This window comes from Astatotilapia calliptera, chromosome 23, assembly GCF_964374335.1.
Source record: "Astatotilapia calliptera chromosome 23, fAstCal68.1, whole genome shotgun sequence".
NCBI classification, from domain to species: domain Eukaryota; kingdom Metazoa; phylum Chordata; class Actinopteri; order Cichliformes; family Cichlidae; genus Astatotilapia; species Astatotilapia calliptera.
Window position 1 is genome coordinate 16,937,595 of NC_137443.1, and position 23,122 is coordinate 16,960,716.

A 23,122-nucleotide genomic window follows, 5' to 3' on the forward strand; every position below is an offset into this window, starting at 1 on the left:
AAAATCATCAATAATGTGTAGTAATTTAAAGGTAACAGCCAAGATACATATTCCATATTGCACGTCTTCACCTTTTGCAGTTCTACAAACACACCCAACCTATTGTCTGATGGATGGAGTACCATAATGCATAATAACCCACACACAGAGTTCACAAAGAGCATAAACGCATAGAATTCATGAAAAAAAAAGTGCGGTAGAAGAAACTCTTTAATTTTGTTGTCACATTTTTTGCCCATTTCAACAAAAGTGACAGATGTTCACCCTCTATCACCGTGTGTACTTCCTGTAAGAACATGGTGAGGTTTTACAGGCACTGTTTTTATTTTAATGCATTCTACCTAGGACAAGCTTGTTCAGCCTTCAGTCACAGAAAACAAATTTAATCACGCCACAAATAAATTGCCAGAGTAATTACTCGCGAGTATGAAGTGATGTGTGCTTCACCAATTAAATTAGTAAACTCAGCAACAGCCACAGAAAATAATAAATGAAGACTCCAGAGGAAAAAAAAACATATCAGCATATTAAAATCATTTATTGTGCTCCAGAAGAGTAATTACTATTTAACCAGAAAGAAAGACAAGTGACAAATAATCTACAATACAAATGCCAGACCTGCTCACATAGTTCCTCCGGTTCACATGACTTTCAAAGAACAAATCCACCTTTAGCTTTCAGACTGCTTGCACAAACCTCTCAGGATGAATCTGAGGTTTAATTGTTGTTTCTGCTGCGCTTTGAGGTCAGAAAATGGCACGTTGCGTTACATTCATTCGCAGTGCTCGTTCCTCTCTGCCCTTGCACTACAGCACAGGCTCACTGTCGACCACGATCTGCGTAGCTTTACACAAGAACAAAAAAAAAATGAAGCTTCCCCCTAGAACAGGGTTTCACAAGTGTTTGCAGTCCCAAACTGTTTGGATGTATACTCACCCTTCTTGACTGGCTTAATAAAATCTAGTGGTGCTGGGAGTCAAAAGAAATGACCGAAGAAATGCTACCTGGATTGGGTGAAACTTCCCCTTTTGCAAATGGCAGACTAACACCGTCTCACGGTAGCTTGAAAAATAGATGTAAATAATACCTATATGTTACGTATGTAAAGATCAAGACAGCTTCCACTTTAATGTACTAAAGTCCACTCAAGAAAGTAGGAGGATAGTGGCATAACTACAAGAACTTAATCAAAGAGACATTTTTACCATTCTTTTGTTTTATTCTTCTTATACGCTATCGTTTTACTAAAAGTAATTTTCTGGTAGATAAGTCGCATCTGATGGGAGTGTTGCTTCTCTGTCACGATTAAAGCAAAAGTCATCCTGTACAGAAGCGCACAGATCACATTTTTGGGACTATTTCACAAGCTGCCATGAGACTGGGCTAATTGGACACAATTTTTTAAAGGAGGGTGACACCAGATGGGAGTCATTCTCAACTATGGGGCATTCTCAGACTAATATCTCACATCTGCCATTTGAATGTCAACACTCTTACAAATGAGTGCTGCTACAAGCACAAAGCCAATAAATCCAAATTCAAGTCTTATTCAGGACAAGCAAGACATCATATGACACAAAATAAACAGAATATTTAAATATTCAACACAGAAACACAAAATAGGCACAATATAGAATTAAACACTAATGGAAATAATGTTTACAAGGCTGACAAAGGAGCATACTGGTAACTGGAAATGAACAATACCAGCATATGCATTCAAAAGGGGGTGACGGATTTTTGCAGGTCATGTTTAAGATTTTACAACTGTGTGTGGTGTGTGTTTTAGCTGTTGTTGTTTTGAAGATGTGTGTATTTTAGCAAACACACATGTAAAGACCCTCCTGCCCACGCATGCTGCACGTAATCAGTGTGCTCAACCTGCCCGCGACGGCTTTAGAAAATAACAGACTTTTAATAATCTCCTTAAAAAAAAGAGAAATTCAGTTATGAACCAGGTTGAATTAGAAAAGATGGGCAAAAGGTGTATGTTTATGATGTTATGGTACACAGCACTCAAACAAAAGGTATACCCTTTTCCTCATAACTCTGTAATGTTCCACGTAAAACTACCACAGTGTATAAACAGTATAATAACTGCAATTAAATTTGAACTTCCTTCGTATTTAATTTGCTCATTTCACTATCCAATAAAGTTTTATTGTTATTAGTTCTCAGTTTTAAGGCTTAATGTTTCCTCTATCATAGGGCAGGCGTGTGACTTGCCCTAACTTTAAAAAGATGTGTTAAGAGAATATATGTTTATGACATTTCCCACTCTTTAACGTAATCAAAATGCTTCTCATTGGAAAGAGTGTCATTTATGTGTAGCAAAGTCTCAGTGGCACTCTGGGATTGGATATGTAACGTTTAAAAAATGAGTGTCAATTACTCCAGTTTCCTAAAATCAGAAAGGAAGGATTTTTTTTCTTTTTCCTTTTTTCCTTCTTAGCAGTGAATCAAAACTTCAACAAATTAGATGAAAAGAGAAGGGCAACTTGGTTTCTGTAGCTGTTTTGTTGATTGGGAAAATTTATCACCTTGTTTCAGTCATACGTTTCATAATTATATACGTTTCTTAGCCCTAGTCTATTAAAAGCTAGCCCTTTCTTAAAAACACATGTAGTTGTACTTTAGTTGTGAGCTGAGATTTTTCCAACATGAAGAACACAACTCTGAGGTACCCTGTGGAACCTATGACCACTAGAGGTGCTGTTAAGCATCTTTTAAATGATAAAGTCTCAGCACTGCTAGTACCTACCATCATATGTACACAACCGTTTACATTCGTGTCAAGAGCAGGGAGACATGACCTACATTTGTGGCGGCTGCAGGGGTTGGCAATGCTTACTGACAGCTGGACAGGGTAACGCCTGATAAAACTTTACTATTGATACAAGAGAATAACAGCAGGATGGAAAATGCAACATTCACAAAAGTTATTATTTGCAAATGATCTATGAGGTAGGAAATGCATTTGAGATATTCCTTATACCATAAAATTTTTTTTTTAATGGAAACACTAAGAAAGGAATATTGACATTTTCACAGAGCATATTCAACACACAGCTTAAAAGGTGACACGGCTTTAGATGTGGACCATTTCTTACCCAAAGACTGCGAATCTTAATAGAGAAAATGTCACCAGGCAAAACAAGTTAGTTTGCTTTGAAATGCATCAGTCTTCCAGTAAGGTTGCCTTAGTGAAATTTACTGAATCCTTCAATTTTGGTGTTGTTAAGACAATACATGAACAAATCTAGAATACACATTTTGGGTATGTTAAGTGGAGTAGTGTGATATGATTTTGATAGGGTTTTATGCCATCAGTCAAATACCATTTTGTCTTAACTTTGCTCTGTGGTCGGAGAGGTGCTCGGCACAGCATTCTCTTCTTCTGCTACTGTGTATTTTAAATCTTTTTCACATCTTCCTGATTGCAAGGGAAACAGCAGCTAGCTGGTGCTTAAATCAGACTTTCAATTTGTGCATCGCTTTCAAGATTTAATCTTTTAAAGATTTCTAATTCATAATGCCTGCAGTTGTCTTCAGGGAAAGGTCATTCGGTGCTGCAATTTTCTCACAAATTATGCCAATTTGCTTTCAATTTGCTTTGATAACCATGTTTTTCCACACACAACTGTCAAAACTGTTAAATGCATTTAATGCATTTGCTTACTTATATATTTCCTGATTGAGTCATTGCGTTTTGCATTTTCCTGCAAAAAGTTTTGCTGTCTTCCTGTCTAGTTTTACATCCTCAAGCAATCTAGCACAACTGCTTTTTCCTTATGAGAAAATTTGGACTATATTTGCATATAGTCACTGCAGAGGCTAAATCTTGTTAGCAACTGCCACTATAAATTAAGTTCAGTGCAGTTTCTAGCAATTTCCATTTATAATTCCAAATATGTCAGGTGCTGACCAACATTTCTCTCATTTTTTTTCACGCTACAGTTGATTTACATTTTTCAACTATCATCAATCAGACAATTGGATGCATGGCAAGTTATTAATTAGGATTCATCCCTGGCTGTCACCCACTTAGCATGGCCTTGCAATTGCTTGACTATTTACCCATCAGTGCAATTATATGTTTAATTCAGTGGGTGGCCCTGCCTTTGCCCCTTTGTCATTTCTCTGGAGAGCAACGTTTGAATTTGGCAAGTGCTAGCTATATACGATCTCAACCTCTGTGATATTTTCATGTAGAGTTGTAATTGCTCGTTCTCAGTGCCTTTCATCCTACTGCTAATGCTGCAGTTTTGCAAACTTTAAAAGGGAAATGTTTTTTGGGATGCTTTGTAAAGCAATATGACTAAAATGCAGAATGATTTGTCATATTACGTGGATTTATGTAAAATGCAATCCTAAAATGTGATGGAAAGTCATGTAAGCTGTGGTTCCACCAGACAAAAGACAAAACTACATAGTGCTTTTTGTCTTTTGAGATGGCTGTTTTGGAACGGGTTGACCACTGGATACTTGTTGTGAGTTAGCTAAGAGATTTTAAAGATTGAACACTGGATCCCAATTAATCATAGGATATGATCTTCCACAGCATGTGCGGAAGATTGATCATAGAAAGTGACATTTCTTTGTTGCAACTGCATGTTTGGGTGCACTGTATACTTACATAGATGCAGTAGGCATGCAGAGGGTCATTTCTAGTCAACGGGGATTGTAAATTCAATGGTTTAAGTGTCATATAAAAGTATCAAATGTTCACTGTAACAAAAAAAAAAAAAAAATCAAAACACAACACAAACAAAAAAATTAACAGATAAAAATCTTTTGTTTTTGCCATGTTTGCAGCGAAAAAAGTGAACAAGTGTAGTGCTCCACTGGATTTACATCATGAAACACATTGTTTTGGTATTCAAATGCGAGAAAACAGTAATAAACCAATATAAACAAAGAAAAACAGATTTTGTTTGTCTTGCTTGGACTCACGTTGTGCAATCTGACCTACCCCATGTGACTCTTTGCACATTTTAAATTAGTAACCTACATAATAGGAATTACTTTGTTGCTGATGCGCATATTCAGGCACAAATGTTCCTAAATCCCTGCACAGCCAACGTCATCATTTAATTTTCTTTCAAGAGTCCTTTCCACATCTAGTGAAGTGCATTTGAGCAATTGGGTTACAAAAACAAGGTCATGTTGCTTTTTATATGGGTCTAATAAATCTTGAGTTCAAGTAGAGGGTTTTCCTATATAAAACATTTTGTGTGGGGAAACAAAATACTTGGAAAGCCCAGGTGTAATTTCTTATCACATGGTTGTGTATGAGATTGTTTATACATATTATCGGTATTAAAGTATGAAAGCTTTTGATTTGTCGATACAGTGCCAACAAAACTACAGAGCAGATTTTCCCCAGATTCTGAAATTCCCACGAGGATGATGTGTGATAATAACCTTGGAATCTTTCTTTTGTTTCAATCCCAGATCAAGCACTGGCTGTTCATTTCATCCAGAGAAACAATCTGGAGCCAACAGATAAAATTAGTTTATTCAATTTAAATCGTATTCCAAAAAGCAACATTTCCTGTGAGAGACAAGATTTTATCCCCTCATCCAGCTTGTCTGCCACAATGTTACATGGGGTAACAGTAGTCTGCACTCATTATTTTGAATGACTGCACAGTGCCTGTAAGGAAGCCAAAAGGGGCAGGATGAATTCTCACAACAGAGGCCTCTACACATCTACATTTTAGCGAAGGGAAAACAGGGAGAAAAGCGTTTCAGCTTACCAAGTAGCATCTCTGCGCCAGCATTCACATTTCTATATCCGTGCACAATAGAGTTGCCATCTAGGATATTCATGTCTCTGTCTGCTTTGAAGATCACCACTTTACCCCCACAGTGACTCCAACCTTTTAAGCAACTGGATTCGACTGCACTGTGACTCATTTCTACACCGATGGATAACATCGTTAGCTGCTGAGGCTTCACTAACCTGAAGATGTTAGCAAAGGCAGACAGCATTGTAGTAGATGGTCAACTGAAGACAGTGCGGATGTGAGACGAGCCGCTTTGCTAAACAGCCCAGCTGTCAGCTCAGTATAAAAGATGAGACAGTAGAGAATCCCTGGTAGAAAACGAGTGGGGCTAAAAAAAGAAAAGAAGTAGCTCTTCAAAATGAGGTAAAGAGGAGTGACTGTGGGCTTCAGAGCTGCTATGAGAGGCCTTTTTACTTCCTTCACATAATTCAATAATTCCAACGCAATGTGTCTCCTAACACAACCAGCCTTGGCTAATGATCAAAACTAGATGAAATGCGCATAATGGGAATTGGCCTACCGTGACCCTAACTTTTCCTATCATCTTGCCCTTTGACTTGTGTTAGTCATGTGTAGGCATTCATGTTTAAAGAGCTCTACAGTGCCCGATTGGATGAATAAAAAATCTACACGGTCCAGAAATTCACTCTCCCACCATTTTTTTCCCCAGTAGTTTCACCCTCCACCACAGTCAACACACCTCCCAGTTAAAAGTAAAGAAAACCGGGCAATGGAATAAACAGTGCAGGTAATTACTTCTATACGGTATAGTGGTCAAGTAGGTAGAATACCAAAGAACATTGATCTCAACTGAAGGTACAATGAGTTTGATTGATACAGTGTAATGTGATTTAACCACTATCAAAAAGTAGTACCAACACACGGAGTACAAAACTAGTCCTTATATGCCCAGCTCCACTCAAGCTATATCATGTTATGCAAGAAAATTTGAACCATATTTCCAGCCCCTCCCCTTTCTACCCCCGACTCCAGCCCACATCATCCATAACCTGGAATTGTATTTCCCATGGTCCTGCAAGGGTGTGTGTTTTCTTGTAATCCAATCAAGAAATATGTCTGAAATTTCTCCAATGCAAGGGAGAGGGTGAAAATGATTCTTAATAATGACATAATCAGCAGAGCAGCCATCAAGCAGATAAATTGTCATGCGCATCGTGCTAAAATATCCAATTATCCTTTGTCCCCCAGCTCTCTGTGTTGAAGTTGGAAATGCCAGAAAGCCAGTAGGTGGATCCCCACTTCCTACTGGTTCAGTTCTACTGGCAGGTTTGCAGTATGGATGCCCCTCTGAAAAGAGGAGAGCTTAAACAGCCTCGGTGCTTAGTGTACAGATCTAGATATGTAAATAGGTTCTATACAATAAAATTGTTCCCAATCCTCAAAAATAAATGGATGAAAAGTATTTGCAAGATTTTTTTCTCCTCAAAATGGTTCTGTTGTGCATACAGGATTTCTTTTTCTTGAAGTTTTCAGTCTTTCCTTTGCTCTTTTCAACAATTGTTTTTTTCTTTTTTACCTTATCTTACATAGCCTCCATTTATGATGTCAAGACATGCCTAAATTGGTTTGCATGGCATCTACATTGTGCCCCACAGAGTAATCTCTAGCGTGATGCCGAAGGAAAACAACGCACTTTCTTTCTTTTACAAAGAGCTCCCTTCTTCTCACCTCCAAGGTGTGTCTGATGCTCTCTTCTGTATCCAGATAATACTCTCAAGCAGTCATTTGTCAAAAGATCCCGAAGGCCATATCTGTTGCTAGAAAGAGAAAGTATTTTTACTGTACCTTGTTTTGCTGCAATATCAGAACAAAAATAATAACAATAAAAAGACATCCTCCTCTTTGTTTTAGCTTTAGAGGTTGTTTATCTTCAGCTCTTTATATGTATTTTTTTCTTGTCTTAAATTTTTGTACAAAAAGATAATTATTCTTTTTTCCCTGGTCCAAACCCTCAGAAACTCTTGACTATATTTCCTCAGGTATTAACAGGGTGTCGTACAGTCCCAGTGTAATTCCATGGGTTTCTGGCAACTCCAGGATGGCATTTCATCTCATGACATACTTGTGTTTGTCAGAAAGTTGGCCTTCAGTCTCTGCTGCGTCAGCGGCATTAGCTTTAGCCTCAGCCATCAGAGTCCCGCCTGCATGGGTGCATCCACAGGGCTATACTCGGGTGGTGGAGTGTGAGTGTGGGTGCGGGTGGGGCAGGGTGTTGTTCTGGCCACTGCTGGGGAAGGTATTGAAAGAGTGGAGTGAGGTGAGCCCTCCCATGGTGCTGGGGATCATGGTTATGGTGTTTGGTGTCATGAGCGGGATGTCATCTGGTGAGCGCCTCATGGCCAGAGTATAGTCCGGTGGGCAGGCAGTCCTCAGAACCACGTCATGCGGGTGCAGGGAGTCGCCAACCCCCCTGCAATCTCGGTCCAGGTCTGAGTGCTGCTTCATCTGTAGAGACATGATTTCCTCCTCTTGAGTATGGGCAAGGTCATTTGCGGCACTCCGCTGGGGGCTGCAGCGTCTATGAACATCGTGCCGGCGCTTGTCCTTTTTGTAGTAAAGTGCAGCAAAAGCCAGGATATTAAGGAAAAGCAGGGATGCTCCCACAGCAATGGTTACAGATAGTTCAGTGGAGTAGTCACGCTGGTCCACAAGATGTGGTTGGTTGTGACTGTCCTGTGTCTCAGTGGGGAATGGGGTTGGGTTAGGACGTTTGGTCACCAGAACTTTCTTCGGTATTCGATTAGTAGTCTCTGGTGGAGGAATCTGAAGACAAGAAAACCAGTGGTTAATAACTAATTCATCTGATCATGTTCAACTGTATAGTCTAGCTTGTGGTACCACAAAGTTGAAACTACATATTGGATACCCCATGATAGGCTTTCAATGTTATTAGAGCAAAAAAGCATGATTTCATTTGCAATAAATAAATACTTTAATATAGAAAGCAATCCTGCCTTCTCTTTGGTTTTATTGCATTGTCTACCTAGTCCTGCTGAGGTTAGTGCATGTTCTTGCTTTGTTTCACATGTGTCCCCCAAGTTTTTTTCATTACTTCTTGTATTTACATTATATTCCAGCTGGACTTTTGGATTCTACATTTATTTATCTGCTATTAAAGCTCAACTCTTGTTTGTTTATTTGTGTCTCCTGTGGCTTGAATTTCACATCATTCAAAACTTTGCAGTGCACACCAAACTGACATTTCACTCATTTAGCTTCTAAGAGTCACATGACTTTAACAGCATATTTTGAAAGAAAAGGAAAATATTACTTGTTTGACATTTTATAATCCTTTAAGAAAACCCAACTTCATAGCCTTGCAGATTTCCTTCTAGCAGGAAGGTCAAATACAATTTCATTAGATCAATAGTAAATATGCACCTACTTCGATTTGGGGCCTTATTTTTTCAAATTCAGGAGTCAAAATATTTTTCTTCATCATTACATAGTGCTTGTAAGAATGATTGCACTGTCTCTTTAAAGACATCAGATCACTTCTGAGTAGGATGTCAAAAAAAACCAAAGCCAATTATTTTCAGTTTTAGTGGCCTAAAACTAGCAATTTCTGACAACATTTCTTTATTTTTCACCAGTGAGATTGGCTACTCTCGATTTAAAGCTGAAAGTCAAAGTTTACTTCAACTGTTTGTTTGATTTAAAACATAATGTAGAGAGGCAACATTACAGAAACAGTGCCCTTATTCAAATACTCATGGGTCTAACATACGTAAATAAAATGGAGACCAGGAAAGGGATGGAGAGCAAAGGAGGAAAAGGAAGACAATATCAGGAAGGAGCAACTTCAGTTTCCTTCAGCTCCAAGTGTTAATGTAATGTTGATAATCTCTTTGCTGCAGCTTAATGCTTAAGTTGCATAGTGACACAAATTTTTGTTCTAACTCGTGGCAAAGTGAGATTGTGTACATCCTGAAATTACTTTAAACATATGGCCACTGCCTGACTTGATAATAATAGTGGATTGCATTTATATAGTGCTTATCGGGACCCTCAAAGCACTGTACAATTCCACTATTCATTCACTCTCACATTCATACACTGGTGGAGGCAAGCTACAGTTGTAGCCACAGCTGCACTGGGGCAGACTGACAGAAGCAAGGCTGCCATATCACGCCATCGGCCCCTCTGGCCATCACCAGTAGGTGAAGTGTCTTGCCCAAGGACACAACGATCGAGACTGTCCGAGCTGGGGCTTGAACCGGCAACCCTCCGATTATAAGACGAAATGCCAACTCTTGAGCCACGATCGCACCTTGATAAAGTTACTTATCAAAATGTGACATAAATACGTTTTTTAAAAATGAAATTAAAAATATTACACACATTCACAACCTCAAACCTTCAGAATCAGCCCCTTGTACATCAAGTATCTACTCATAATTTGTATCAAACTGAAGTCAGACTGGATGTTTATGTATAATTCTTCTCTGTCACACCTGATAGCTGCATTTACTGAACACTTTTGGCATTGCCTTTAAATTCATTCCTCAATATACTTCAACTGCTGCTCTGTGTTTATATGTGCTCGTCTATCATGTCTATATATATAATCACCTAAGTAGGAGATCACAAGAGCCCCTTGAGCGGAAAATTAGGCAAACTAGGTCAACAACCAATCTCAATGTTACATTTAAAACTTTTCAAAAAGCCTTCTGTGGAGGGAATGGCTCACATAGACACTTTTTGCCATGATATCACACATCGACTATTTAAAACCAACCTTGGTGGTGGTTGGGATGAGCTGGGTGACCTCATTGAGACTGTGTAGATGAGGAACCAGCTCCAACCACAAGTTGACCTGAGAAAAGGACAGAAATGCGTAGGTGGTAAAATCAAGCAAGTATGAAAACTGTCTTCAGAAGAGCATCTTAAAGTATGGAATTACAATAGGATGAAAATGAAACAATATTGCAGTTCAATTTTAAGCATTCAGAAAATGTCCCTGCTTGTGAAAAACAAACCCAAGACTAGGGCACAAGTGATGCATAAAGAGGAAACACGCAGGAATTTCATCTTTATAGAGACGAAAAATTTAAAATAATGCAAGAAACAATTAATTGGAATACATTTTTATAAATCCAGATTGCATACACTGGATTTATCCGTTTTTTAAAAAGTTAGAGAAATGTGTAAGATGTTAATAGAAACAGAATTAATTAGAGTTTAATTTAAATACATAATAAACAGAAAAATAGACCAAATATATCATAATATATGAGAAAGTCAACTTTTTTTAAGTCTGAAGTTTTAATGCATTTTTAACAGTCTACAAATTCATATCAGAATTATTTCAAGCTATCTTCTTTACAGATAGATTGACATGCACGCATGCAAATGCTATCAAAATATAACCTGTGAAGACATAGAAAATATCACATTAAAAAAAGCAAAAAAAGTTTATAAAAATGTGTTTTTATAAGGGATTTGAAAAAAGCCACAGATTTTGTGAGCGGTTTCTCCTCAGATAGATTATTCCAAAGATGATGGTCAACATGAGATTTAAATCTTGATTTTGGAATCACCAGCATGGCAGCTCTTGAGGCTCTAAGGCAGTAAGACAGCTCATATGGGGTCAACAAATCTGCTACTTAGCTTGGAGTCAAACCATCACATGGTTTAAAAGTGATCAGTAACATCTTAAAATCAATTCTAAATCTACAGGGAGCCAGTGTACTGAAGTTTCTATTGGAGTTCTCTTAAAAACAGTAAAAAGCTTATCTGCTGCATGACAGAGTTACATCTAACTATACCTTATTGGCTCGGTAATGCTCTTTGACCCGGGGCTTCAGGCCAATGTGGAGGTAAAGCTGGTCTTTCTGGTTGTAGCGTGTCCATGCCACTTCTTCAAAACGATTGGGCTTAGTGTGGATGAACTTGGTGTCCTGGGGTACAGGCTGGTTTGGGTCCCTTTGAAGAAAGAACAGGAATGAGTTTCCGTTAAAGAGGTCACAGAGGAGAGACGAGCTGAGAGTCTTACAGTGGAAAAAAAAAATGTTGTTGGCTGTTTACCTTAGAGGGCAGGAAGATCTAAAACCAGGCTAAAGGTGAACTGGACCTCTTAAGACACAGCTGTTTGGCTATTCAAATTTTAATTTTGACATAAGTGTAGCATTTGCCTCAGGTTAATCAGTATAATTATGAAAATACTGAAAGGCAGTGGTGAAATGCAGCCTCCAGGTTTCATCAAATTTTAATCAGCGCTTTCTAAGATATCACACCTGATAAGATCCAGAAAAGGTCAGAAGGGAAATTATTGCTCATAGATGTAGGGCTTTCTAAAGATTCTGACTGAATGGAAAGGTCTTAAGATACCTAATTTAAATTTTGAGACATAAAAAAAAATCCCTGTCACAGTTTTTTGTTTATTTTTTAAATTATGGATATCTCCTTGGAAGTGAATGCATTTATATATAATTCAAACATGAAAAGAAGCTTCCTGCCAAAGAATATGTTTAGTTGAATATGCAGTTCAACCATGCTGATAATTTCCAACAAGTACATGGTTCAATGGTTGCTATAAACCACACTTAGAATAGCTACTTTTTTAAATGTCATGTGCCATCAATTTTAAATGTTTGACTCAATAACTCAAGGCTTAAATAAACTGTAAATGCAGGTCAGTAACCCATGTGAATACCCCTCATATATTCAGTACAGAGGAGGACAACGCACTGAGTTTGGATCCTGCACTAAATAGAGCCACTCGCACTTAATCTGAGGAGAACAGATCCAGCCATGTGAACTATGGAGGCCCATTCAGACCCAGTGAGCGCCCCATTGTCTGAGAGCAGCATATGGAGCCAGCCAAACCTCATCAGGAACACTCTTAACCATTCAAATTGGTGGCATAAATCTCTCAGGTACCCAGCATTCTACGTCAATTTGGGGTTATATATGTAGATCATTAGTGCTCTTTTTGTTCCCCTCCGGCTACTGGGCAGTGCACAGGAAAAGCCAATGTCCCCCTATTATGCTGCAGAAAAACAATTACCGCCATGACTATATAGTGGAGGGCAACATGAGACAGAGGGAGAAAAAAAGGATTTTAATTTTGTCGCTTTCAGAATGTCACTCTCCAGGCTAGGATCATCAATTAATAATGTATTTGAAGATATGTAGTGGGTATTTTCAAAGAATACCAATTATACAACACAGTCCATAAAACCCATAGTATGATTCACTACTCCTCGTCATACTGAAGAAACAAAATTACAGTGAAATTATAACTTCACTGTGAAATGATCACAATGTTCTAATGGTGATTATATGTATATTAACATATAATTAACACTACATAAGCTCATAAACTAATTGATTATTTCATGTAAACCAGCTCACTTGGTAAACAATCATGTACCCTTTTTTGGAAATGAATAGAATGTATTTTGGCAAAATCACAACCAATCATGTCAAACAATAGAATTATTTCATTTCCATATAACTAATAATCACATCAAATTATTTATCATTTACAGCGAAGTGAAATTATTAACTTTCCAGAGGTGCTGGTTAGATCAAGTACAAATATTAAGTATGAGCTATAAGTTATTTCAGATGTGGCACTTAACATTTTCATAACTGAAAAAGCTGTGATGGTTTTGTTCAGATTCATGAGATTCATAACACTGCATTGGCCCTTATGAGTCATCATACCCTGTCTTGGCAAAGTTTGTCCAGTAGGTCATAACCACAGCACTGAGCATAACGTCGTTCTTGGAGAAATTGCAGGGAAACAGCTCTGTTGGTCCAATCATAGGCAGGCCAAACACATATGGGATCTCGTCTCCATGTGCTGCATCTGCCCAGGGTGGTACCTAATGAGCAGCAGATGAATCAAATCACGTCAGTATTATTACATTTATGTGACAGATACAGGACATTAAAAGACTTTATTTTTGCACGGTGGATATTCTGACAATATGCATAGACACAGCAAGACTAAAAAGGCTGGAGAAATAGAATAGTTGTTGAGGAAAAAAGGGGGAATGAGATAAGTTGTTAATATTAATTTACCTGCCATTTTTGGCTCATTATTCAGTGAATTGAACAGAGAGAGAGAGAGAGAGAAGACAAGAGATAAAAGGATGATGCTGACAGAGGAAAATTGCTTTGAGATGAGTTTAAACTGGAATACAGAGTACATATACATGGTAGCTGTACCAAGTTGAAGTTAATATAATAAGGAATGTGGGCAATTTAATGAGCACTCTTTATTTTCATTAGTTTGTCTAGACATATTTGAACATTAACATTAAATGTTGCATCAAGTAATATAGGAAGAAGTAAGGATTTAAGATACCAGTAAAAAAAAAATATCAAAAAACCAGCCAACCAGTTTAAATTCAATTCAATTCAATTTTATTTATATACCGCCAAATCACACCAAAAGTCACCTCAAGGCGCTTCAAAGATACAGAGAAAAACCCAACAATCATATGACCCCCTATGAGCAAGTGCTTTGGCGACAGTGGGAAGGAAAAACTCCCTTTTAACAGGAAGAAACCTCTGGCAGAACCAGGCAACCAGCAAACAAATATGTATGTATACATATGTATATGTCAACTGTTCAGTTCAGAGGAGACTGTGAGAATCAGGCCTTTATGGTCAAATAGCTGCTAAGAAACCGCTATTAAGGAAAAGCAACAAGCAGCAGAGATTTGTTTGGGCAAAGAAACAGGAATGGACATCTGTGCTTTGGTCTGATGAGTCCAAATGTGAGATCGTTGGTTCCACTAACAATGTCTTTGTGAGACGCAAAAAAGGTGAACGCATGGTCTCCACATGCATGGTTCCCACTGTAGGAGGCTTGGAGGAAGCTTGCTGGTGACCCTGTTGGAGATTTATTCGAAATTGAAGGCACACTGAACCAGAATGGCCTGGCCAGATGGACTGGCCTCCACAGTCACCTGACCTAAACCCAATCAAGATGGACCTCAGAGTGAAGGCAAAAGGGCCAACAAGTGCTCTGCATCTATTGTAACCTGTGGAAAACTATTGGAAAAACATTTCAGGTGACTACCTCATGAAGCTCATCAAGAGAAAGCCAAGAGTGTGAAAGGCAGTAATCAAAGTAAAGGGTGGCTATTTGGAAGAATCTAAAATATAAAACATGGTTTGACACTACTGCTTAGCCAACTACACATCACTGATTATTTATGGAGAAAGACTCATAAGTAAAGCAGCAGTTATCATACACATGTTGTTACATATGTGAACAATGTGTCGGCTTATCTATCAAACTATCAGTTCAAATCAATTACTTTAGTTTCATTTGGGAGCATTTTGTTTTGCCTTTAGCAATAAGAAATAAGTGATTTTATTTGATTGTACATTATTCTTGAATTCGTTCTGTTTACATGTGTTGATAAATGGCTTCTGCTCAGTGATACAATTCAAATCAAGACCGGGTGTTCATTCCTAGATTCCAGGTACCATAATACTTGAAAGTACCTTCAGAGCTGATGAGGCATGTGATAGTTTGAAGCTCACCTGTTCCGTCTGACAGTGGTGGTAGAAAGCATAGAAGTAGGTTGGAGATCCAAAACTGGAGTGCAGGTCAGCTGTGGCAACTGCTGGTGCTACCCACTGGTGATCGGTGAAAAGTGCTAGGAGTGTCTTCCGGCGTGTCTCTGGATTATGCCTATCAGCCCAGTCAGTGTACATAAACTTGATGGTCTCTCGGAGGATGTCTTTGCCTTCTGGGTAGCCATAAAGGTCATCCACAAAGCTGGACACGGCGTAGTCGAAGTCATTAGCTTGGACGCCATTCTCATTGTCCACGATAAGCTCGACAAACTTAAGGCCCTCGCCCTGGTTCACTCCCAGCATTATATCATAGTTGAGGAACTCACCTAGCAAGAGACAGTAGAGTTTGGTTAACTTACAAATTGTAATTACAAAGCATCCATTGGTGGAAAATAAATTGAATACCTTGTTCCATTAAAATCTGAGGGTCATCAGGTATAACATCGCCATCAATAACAGGGCCGAAGGCAATGTGATAACGGGCCGGCTGGATGTCTTGATCCACAAGCTCCTTGTAATGTTTTCTCTGCAGGCACAACACAAGCTCCACAGTGTCCTCCAGGTTGCAGCCTACCTTCCGAGCCAGCATTCGAGCATATTTGGCAGGCTGAAAACTGACAGCCCAGCTAGACAGAGCTGTGCCGCTCTGAGCGATGGCCCTCTGGAACAGGCCTTAAGACAAAAACAGCACAGGGGCAGCATTGATGGAGAAAACAATTAATTAGGTGCAATTCAGAGACTATCCCAAAATATGTCAAAATAAGTATAGATGCATAAAATGTCATTTTGAAAATCATATAAAGAAAAATATCATATGATAAATCAGCTGATTGAGAAAATGGAACGGAACCTCAGTGATCATAGGTCATATTAGAGGCAAACTGAATACACTGAAAAATAGTTTTGCTTATTAGAACAGACAAAGCAATATTTCTTTTGGCAAAAAAGAAAAAAATAACTCAGCCATCCTGATTTTCATCATGAACATAGTACAATGCAGGTTTGTTGAGTCAGTCCCATATTAATGCCCTGCAGGTTGAGGGTAACATTAATGATGTAAAAACTGGCAAATTCTTTGGTTTGTTAGTTTTCAGTAGTGACAAGAAACAAATCTGAACATTTACTAATGATCCTGTGATTGTTAGTCATCTTGAATGCAAGAAAAATCTTCATGGCTTAGTGTGATGGGGGATGTCATGTTTTCCCTTTCCCTTTTCTTTGATTTCCATCCAAATGTGTGAAACACTTATGATCACAGTTTTTAGATAATTATCACCAAACTGACTGTAATAAAAAGGTGTTGACAGAGTGAGATATTGGGGTCCTTCAGATATTTATAAATGTTGTTAACAAAGCTGATTTTGAATCCCCTATTGATGCTAAGCTAAACAGCTCCATCATAGATAATGGTAGAAACCTATGAGAGTTCATGGAGATTGTCTGAATCATCCAATCTATCATGTCAAACGTGAGTGGTGTGACTGAAATGAGATTTCTGTTTCTTTATAAAGCATGACAAATCCACAGAAGGCATTGGTCTGTAACATAACTTGAATGTTCCTAAATTCGCTATTTCCTTCTTCTTGAGAAATGTTTGTTACAATTACAGTGGACAGCTAGCCTGGGAAATAGACAAATCTCAAAGCTCAGGTTTCATATACTCTGACAAAATGACTATCCTGCCACATAGTGTAGGATTCAAACAGAAATCCCAACTACAGCAATGTCAGGCTACTGGTCAACACTGTCCTTATCGTTCTTATTGCTTACCTGACCTTAGGGAAAGAGGTGCTTCAAGTTCTTTCTTTCCATATATTTTGTTCCCCAGTAATGTCAATATCCTTTACATATCTTATCACCTAATTTTGTTTATGGTTAGAGGCACATTATTTTTTTTTTTGCTGCAGATATACATGGTTGTAACACATTATTACTACCAAGTCTCTTCGTTTTGAAAAATTGGTCTCTGTATGAATAAAGAGCAACATCCCATTAAATAAAATCATATATGAAACCTGTGTTTAGAATATATGTGATGTTTTTGTTCATTTTTTTATTTTTTATTTAACTGTTTGTAAAACAACTGCTTTTAATTGCTCAGAGCGGGCATTCTCAGAAAATTATGAAGCACAAAATCTTTTGTTTTCTATATAGTAGTATATTATCAATTGCTTTTTTTCATGTCAAAGCTGAATATTGCAAGTACAGTGAAACGCAGAGAAAAAAACCCTCCATTCAGCACGTTCCGACGTTAACATACACGCATCCAAAATGACAACAAGCATCAGCAAAAGCAGATCACAACCTTTTTTATGGTCACTCGCTACTGAAATGAGACTTAAGAACGTATGAAGACCCCACATGGATCCCTGTAACTCGAGTCCTTGGGCTTTACCTTTTGTTGAGTTGCTCCAGCGGTTTCCCTCTGAGTAGTGAGACAGCGTGAGCAGGTTCACACAGGAAGCTCCAGCTCCGGAGCCAAACACAGTGATTCGCAATGGATCGCCGCCAAAGGCTGCAATGTTCTCACTGGTCCAGCGCAAAGCCTGGATCTGATCCAACAAGCCATAATTCCCTTTTGCTGCTTGGTCACCGGTACTCAGGAAACCTGGATGAGAGGACAAATTAAAAATAGTAGATATTATTTTAATATCTTCTCCTTAATTTTCTTATTTGACCATAAGCAGATGGCTTCATTAACAAAGAAAAGACACCTAATGGCATCAGGACTTTTCTCTGTCTTAATCTACACATTTCATTTATGGAGTTTGGTTCCTTTTCAACAAACTTTAGAAATGAGAAATTATGTTTATTTATGTCTTTACATTAGTAGGTTTAATCTTACAGTTTATCATCACACATCACGAAAAAAAAAATCATTCAAAAACATTCTTTGTACTTTTGTATTTTGAAGATTTTGCATTTTTTAAAATCTATTTTCTTTTTTAATCTCCTTGATTAAGCTATTAAGGTATATTTTGCCACAGTACACAGAAAACCAAAAGCCTCATTCTTTAATAATTTGCTGCAATATAGAGAGATATAGAGTTACGAGTAATTCAAATGAAAACTTCATGGAAAATGATAATGTGTCACAAAGAAGCAGTGATATGTTTAATAACATAATACAAATTTCAAATCAAGGTCTTTGTGGATAAATCTATAATAATAACTCGTGTTTTCAAAGGTCAGTACAACACACTGCCCACATCCAGACTGCCTTTCAAGAGAAGACTTTATTTGAACTGCCTATAGACTGCTTCAACGCCTCCATGATCTTTTATTTCAAGTTGAATTGATTTGTTAAAAAAACACACTGAATACACAAGGTAATGGAGTAATTTAACTAACAACATTAAGGATATTAATTTTTGTTGTTGTTGTTTATGCATTTATTATCATTATGCTTTTTAACCACAATAACAATAGGCGATCTCAAAAGTTTGAGGTCAGGTCAATAAGTGTTTGGCCAGATGTCTGTATCTGAAATGTAATATTTACCTTTGACACCAGACAACTGGGCTTGTCTTACAATTAGTTCTTCAGAGTTGGCTAGATCTTTACAAAGGATAGTTTGGGAAATAATTATGCTGTTTATTACAGTTTTTCCACAAGTGTTTCTGTATTATATTTTCATGCTGCAGCAATTACCTTTTCTAAGGTACTTTTTTCAGGCCTGTGCAAATAGTCATTCGTGAATCATAAAAACGAATCTGTTACTGTTTGTTAGCTAGTCGGAGCTATCACTTACTATTCAATTAATAGTCGGTGAATGGCACTGACTTATTCACTAAGTCAGTGCCATTCACCAAAATCACCTCCTTCTCCATCCGAGCTACAAGACACCATATACATCACTTTTATTTCTTTTACTGATCCAGTGAAACTATGGTGCTAACAGCCTTCAACTGAACATATGTTTAGCTATGCATCATGCTACAGGACGTTGCTGGTTCTTTGATGAGGTGAAGCTATAATGTTCTGTGTTTGTGTTTATAGCACCGTTAATAAAAAAACAACAAGTGAACAAATAAACAAAAAGAAAGTGAAACAAAATAAATGTCATGTTAAGATGTTTGCTTACGCTCATTCTCCTGTCCACTCATATCCCCTAAATTTAAATGCAATTGATGTCACTGCTATAAAAAAAACGTTTGATGTGAATAAATAGTATAATGTGAACAGCCTGATGCTGCATGGCCCTAAATGTCACTGTTGCAAAGGATTGTGGGATGGCGTTATCTCCTTTCCTTTTGTAAGGTACGGACCAGTCTATGCAATGCTAAAAAAGATAAGAAAGGAATCTTTGAAGCAACTTTTCTTTGAATTTCAAGCAATCTGACGACCTCTTATCGCTTAGATTATTTGCCAAAATCCATGGCGAGTGAGGCTTCAACATCAAATACTAGTAAGGTACAAATGTACTGAAGAGACGAGGAGAGCCACAGGAGAGCTGAGGTCTTTTAGAGCAATTTCATGTCCAGCTCCCAACACTTCCACACTAAAAGCCCCATTAAACCCTCCATGCATCCTGGGCACTGACACCCAACAACCACACCCAAGAACTGTCCCTTTCAACCTCACATGCTCACATATTTTCTTCCATGTGTTTTTGGATATTTTTATTTGTATCAGTGAAAATGAAATGCCTATTTCACAGTCTCAGTCAACACTACACTGGTAATTTACACTGGATGCATTATGTGTACACCCACAGAAAGCCTTTGAGGATTGCTAAAAGAATATATTTACCATCCTGCACTTCAGCCTGCATATCTGTTATTTGCATTAATTCAATTATTTGCTGTCATTTATTTTTTTTGCTTGTTCCTGCTGTTTTCCAAAAGTTGTAAATAATTACTGAAATAAAAATCATCATCGTTAAAATCACTTGGTGCAAAAAAAGAAAGGATGGCATCACTGGTTTGTAAATAATTACTATATGTGCTGAATGTCTTTAAAGTAAAACCCAGTATTATACATGGGGACATGAAAAAAGCAAATTAATATTAGTAATAATAAATTGTAATTTATTTATTATTATTATTATTATTATTATTATTAGTCATATTAGTGGTAGTAGTTGTAGTAGTTGTAGTAGTTGTAGTAGCAGCAGTGATTGTAGCAAGTTTATTAGTATTTCTACATCACTCTCACTACTACACACTAAAACTCTCTAGAACAACGACATTTACTTCTTCTGATACCTGAACAGTTTTTGGTATGGAATGACTTGGGGATATCTAGTGTTATATTCACAGCTCTGAGGTTTGAGGTTTGTCTGATTTTCTACTGTTGAGGACTAATTAAGAACTCTATTTGAGAATTCCTGCTATACAATATAATTCTAATAATGTGAGAGTAATAAATCCAGTTTTACAACAATAAATATGACCTCCATGATATCTGCCCAATCCAAGATAACACTTACTGAACCATTCTAGCATCATGGAACTAATGTGTTTATTGTTCTTTGGCCTGTCACTTCGATATTTAAAGAGTTAAATCTATGACTTTATGCTGAACCCAGTTTACAAAAAAAATTCATTAGAACAGGATCACAAATCATATTCATTTTTATTGCATAACACAGTGATTTGAATTAATGTGGCTGTTAAGAGCTGTAATTATGCATGGCAGCACATGTGACTGTGGTCATAATAACCATAATGCATATTATGTTTACAATGGCTCACACAGATTCATCTACTGTCAAGTATAACCGCTGACATAGTCAGCTGAAAATTTGTTTTATGAAATTTATGATAGAGCCACTCTATGTTCGCATGCACGCTCACTTGCTTGCAAGTTTGCTCATTTGCACATATGCACAATTTTTAGGGTTTTTTTTGTATTTCTGCAAGTATTTCTGAACAAGCACTCATTTGAATCACGCACATGTGCCAAAATCCTATACAGTGCAGCTGCATCCACACATTCCTACTAACATCCAGACAAGCACACACCCCTGCTGACTGTTTAATTAAGTTCATTCCTTTTCTATTCCCCTTCCACTTGCTTATTTATTTATTTGTGTGTTTCTTGATCAAAGCCTAATCTGGTGGAAGCAACAGCAGCCATCTAAAAGAAAGATTTTAATTGATTCAATTTAGCTGTAGTGCAAGGATGGGCTGGCAATCACAAAGAGTGAGACAGAAAGAATGATTACTACGCCAACAGTGGTGGGGCAGTGGGGTGGGGCTCTATTCCCTTGCTGTCTTATATACAAACATGCACATAATGCGGTAATATATGAAAAAAAGTGGTGCGTTGATGTTACAATAAACATGCTTTATTTCCTCTACAGAGTGATGCCAAACATGTTTTATTTTCCTCCTCTATGCAGGAGTTCATACGTGTCTATGTCTCAGGTTTGGCTAAAAGCCACCATCCGTGATTTAGGAGCTCGGCCTAAGCTTCCTGGGATGACAATATTGAGGTGAACCCTGATCCAGGAATCCAGCTTTTATCCCTCCTATTTCTGTCGAACCAGAAAGAGAAGGCTAGACGAAGAGAAAGATGGGATTTTTTTATACTTCTTTCTCTGCACACATCTATTTTTCACAGTCACGGTCTGTATACTATAATCCTCTCTCTTTTCTCTCGTTTTTACTTTCTGTCCTTTTGACTCTGAATGGTGAGAAAGAGAATGAGAAGGAACAGTAGAGGAAGAAGGAAGAGGGAAAACACCATCACTCAAGCATGTAAACTCTTCCAGCAGATGTGGCTTATTACTGGTGGTGAAATCAAAAGAAAATGCAAAATTCAGAGACCAAAGGGAAATGGGAAGTTAAAGTGGAGGGAAAAAAGAGTTTCGCAGCGTAGCAAGATTAACAAGCATGCAGAGAACGAGGCAGCGAGTCTAGAGTAGACAAAAGAATGACAAGGAAAATGAAACAAGACGAAAAGACGCAGAAAGTGAGAGAAAGAAGCTTAATGACTAAGAAAAATGGCTGAATCTGTCATTGTTGTTGTGCTGTGTAGACCAACGTCTGAGGTGGCATTCTTGAACTGCTTAGAGATTCTTCTTCAAATTGTTAAATATGATTATCCCATGCCTTACTACAATGCAGGTTTATAAAAAAAACAATTCCCTTAATCTCACATCCTTTGAAATAACGCTCTTATCAGGTTAAAAAACAAAAAGAAATCTCAGTAGAATCAGCAGAATTGACAATAATGATTTCCGAGGCATGTCTCTTAATACAGAATCTTACGGCGTCATTTTTGTTCTACTATTCTGAGCACACGTAAAATAAATTTGAGCGCACGTAAAAAAAAAATTGCAGGTGCAAGTGTTGCATTTTGAGGAGTAATTTATTTTGAGTGAAGAACAGCTAAATTTGAGTCAACAAAATTCATTGCTGCGTGCAAAAAATGTATTTCAGTGTTTGCTATTAACCATACACACACACAGTTTTTGCATTTGCGCTTGCTCGCAATGTGTTGCTTGCACTCTCAACATTTATAAAGCGTTAGAGCGCTTTTGTAAATATGTGATGTCTTGATAAATTGAGCAGATATTTGAAGTTTACACTAGTGATGTGCGGATCGATACTGAAATATCGATTCCTCCGATACCAGTCATTTATGTTCTTGAATCGATTCTCATATTAAAATATAGATGTTTTAGTAATTTAGGAAAAAATTTGTAGTTTATCATTAACAGGAACACAGTGGAAATAAACTATATCATTCAGATTGTCTACACTGGAAGGAACTACTTCCTCTTCCACCTTTCATAGTCATATGCGAAATATGGCTGTATA

At 37.7% G+C, this 23,122-nt stretch overlaps 1 protein-coding gene across 2 annotated transcripts in view; it reads right to left on the reverse strand.

The window, feature by feature from the left end:
• Positions 1 to 517: 517 nt before the first annotated feature.
• Positions 518 to 23,122, reverse strand: part of nlgn1 (neuroligin 1) — a 290,365-nt gene continuing 267,760 nt past the window's right edge. For both annotated transcript variants that reach the window (XM_080297619.1, XM_026158032.2), the window contains 7 exons: positions 17,749 to 17,961; positions 15,759 to 16,025; positions 15,318 to 15,679; positions 13,482 to 13,642; positions 11,579 to 11,735; positions 10,549 to 10,626; positions 518 to 8,573 (listed from right to left, as the gene is read on the reverse strand). In XM_080297619.1, the coding sequence (XP_080153745.1) occupies positions 7,974 to 8,573; positions 10,549 to 10,626; positions 11,579 to 11,735; positions 13,482 to 13,642; positions 15,318 to 15,679; positions 15,759 to 16,025; positions 17,749 to 17,961 (1,838 nt within the window). In that variant the 3' untranslated portion in view covers positions 518 to 7,973. The remainder of the gene's footprint in view (positions 8,574 to 10,548; positions 10,627 to 11,578; positions 11,736 to 13,481; positions 13,643 to 15,317; positions 15,680 to 15,758; positions 16,026 to 17,748; positions 17,962 to 23,122) is intronic.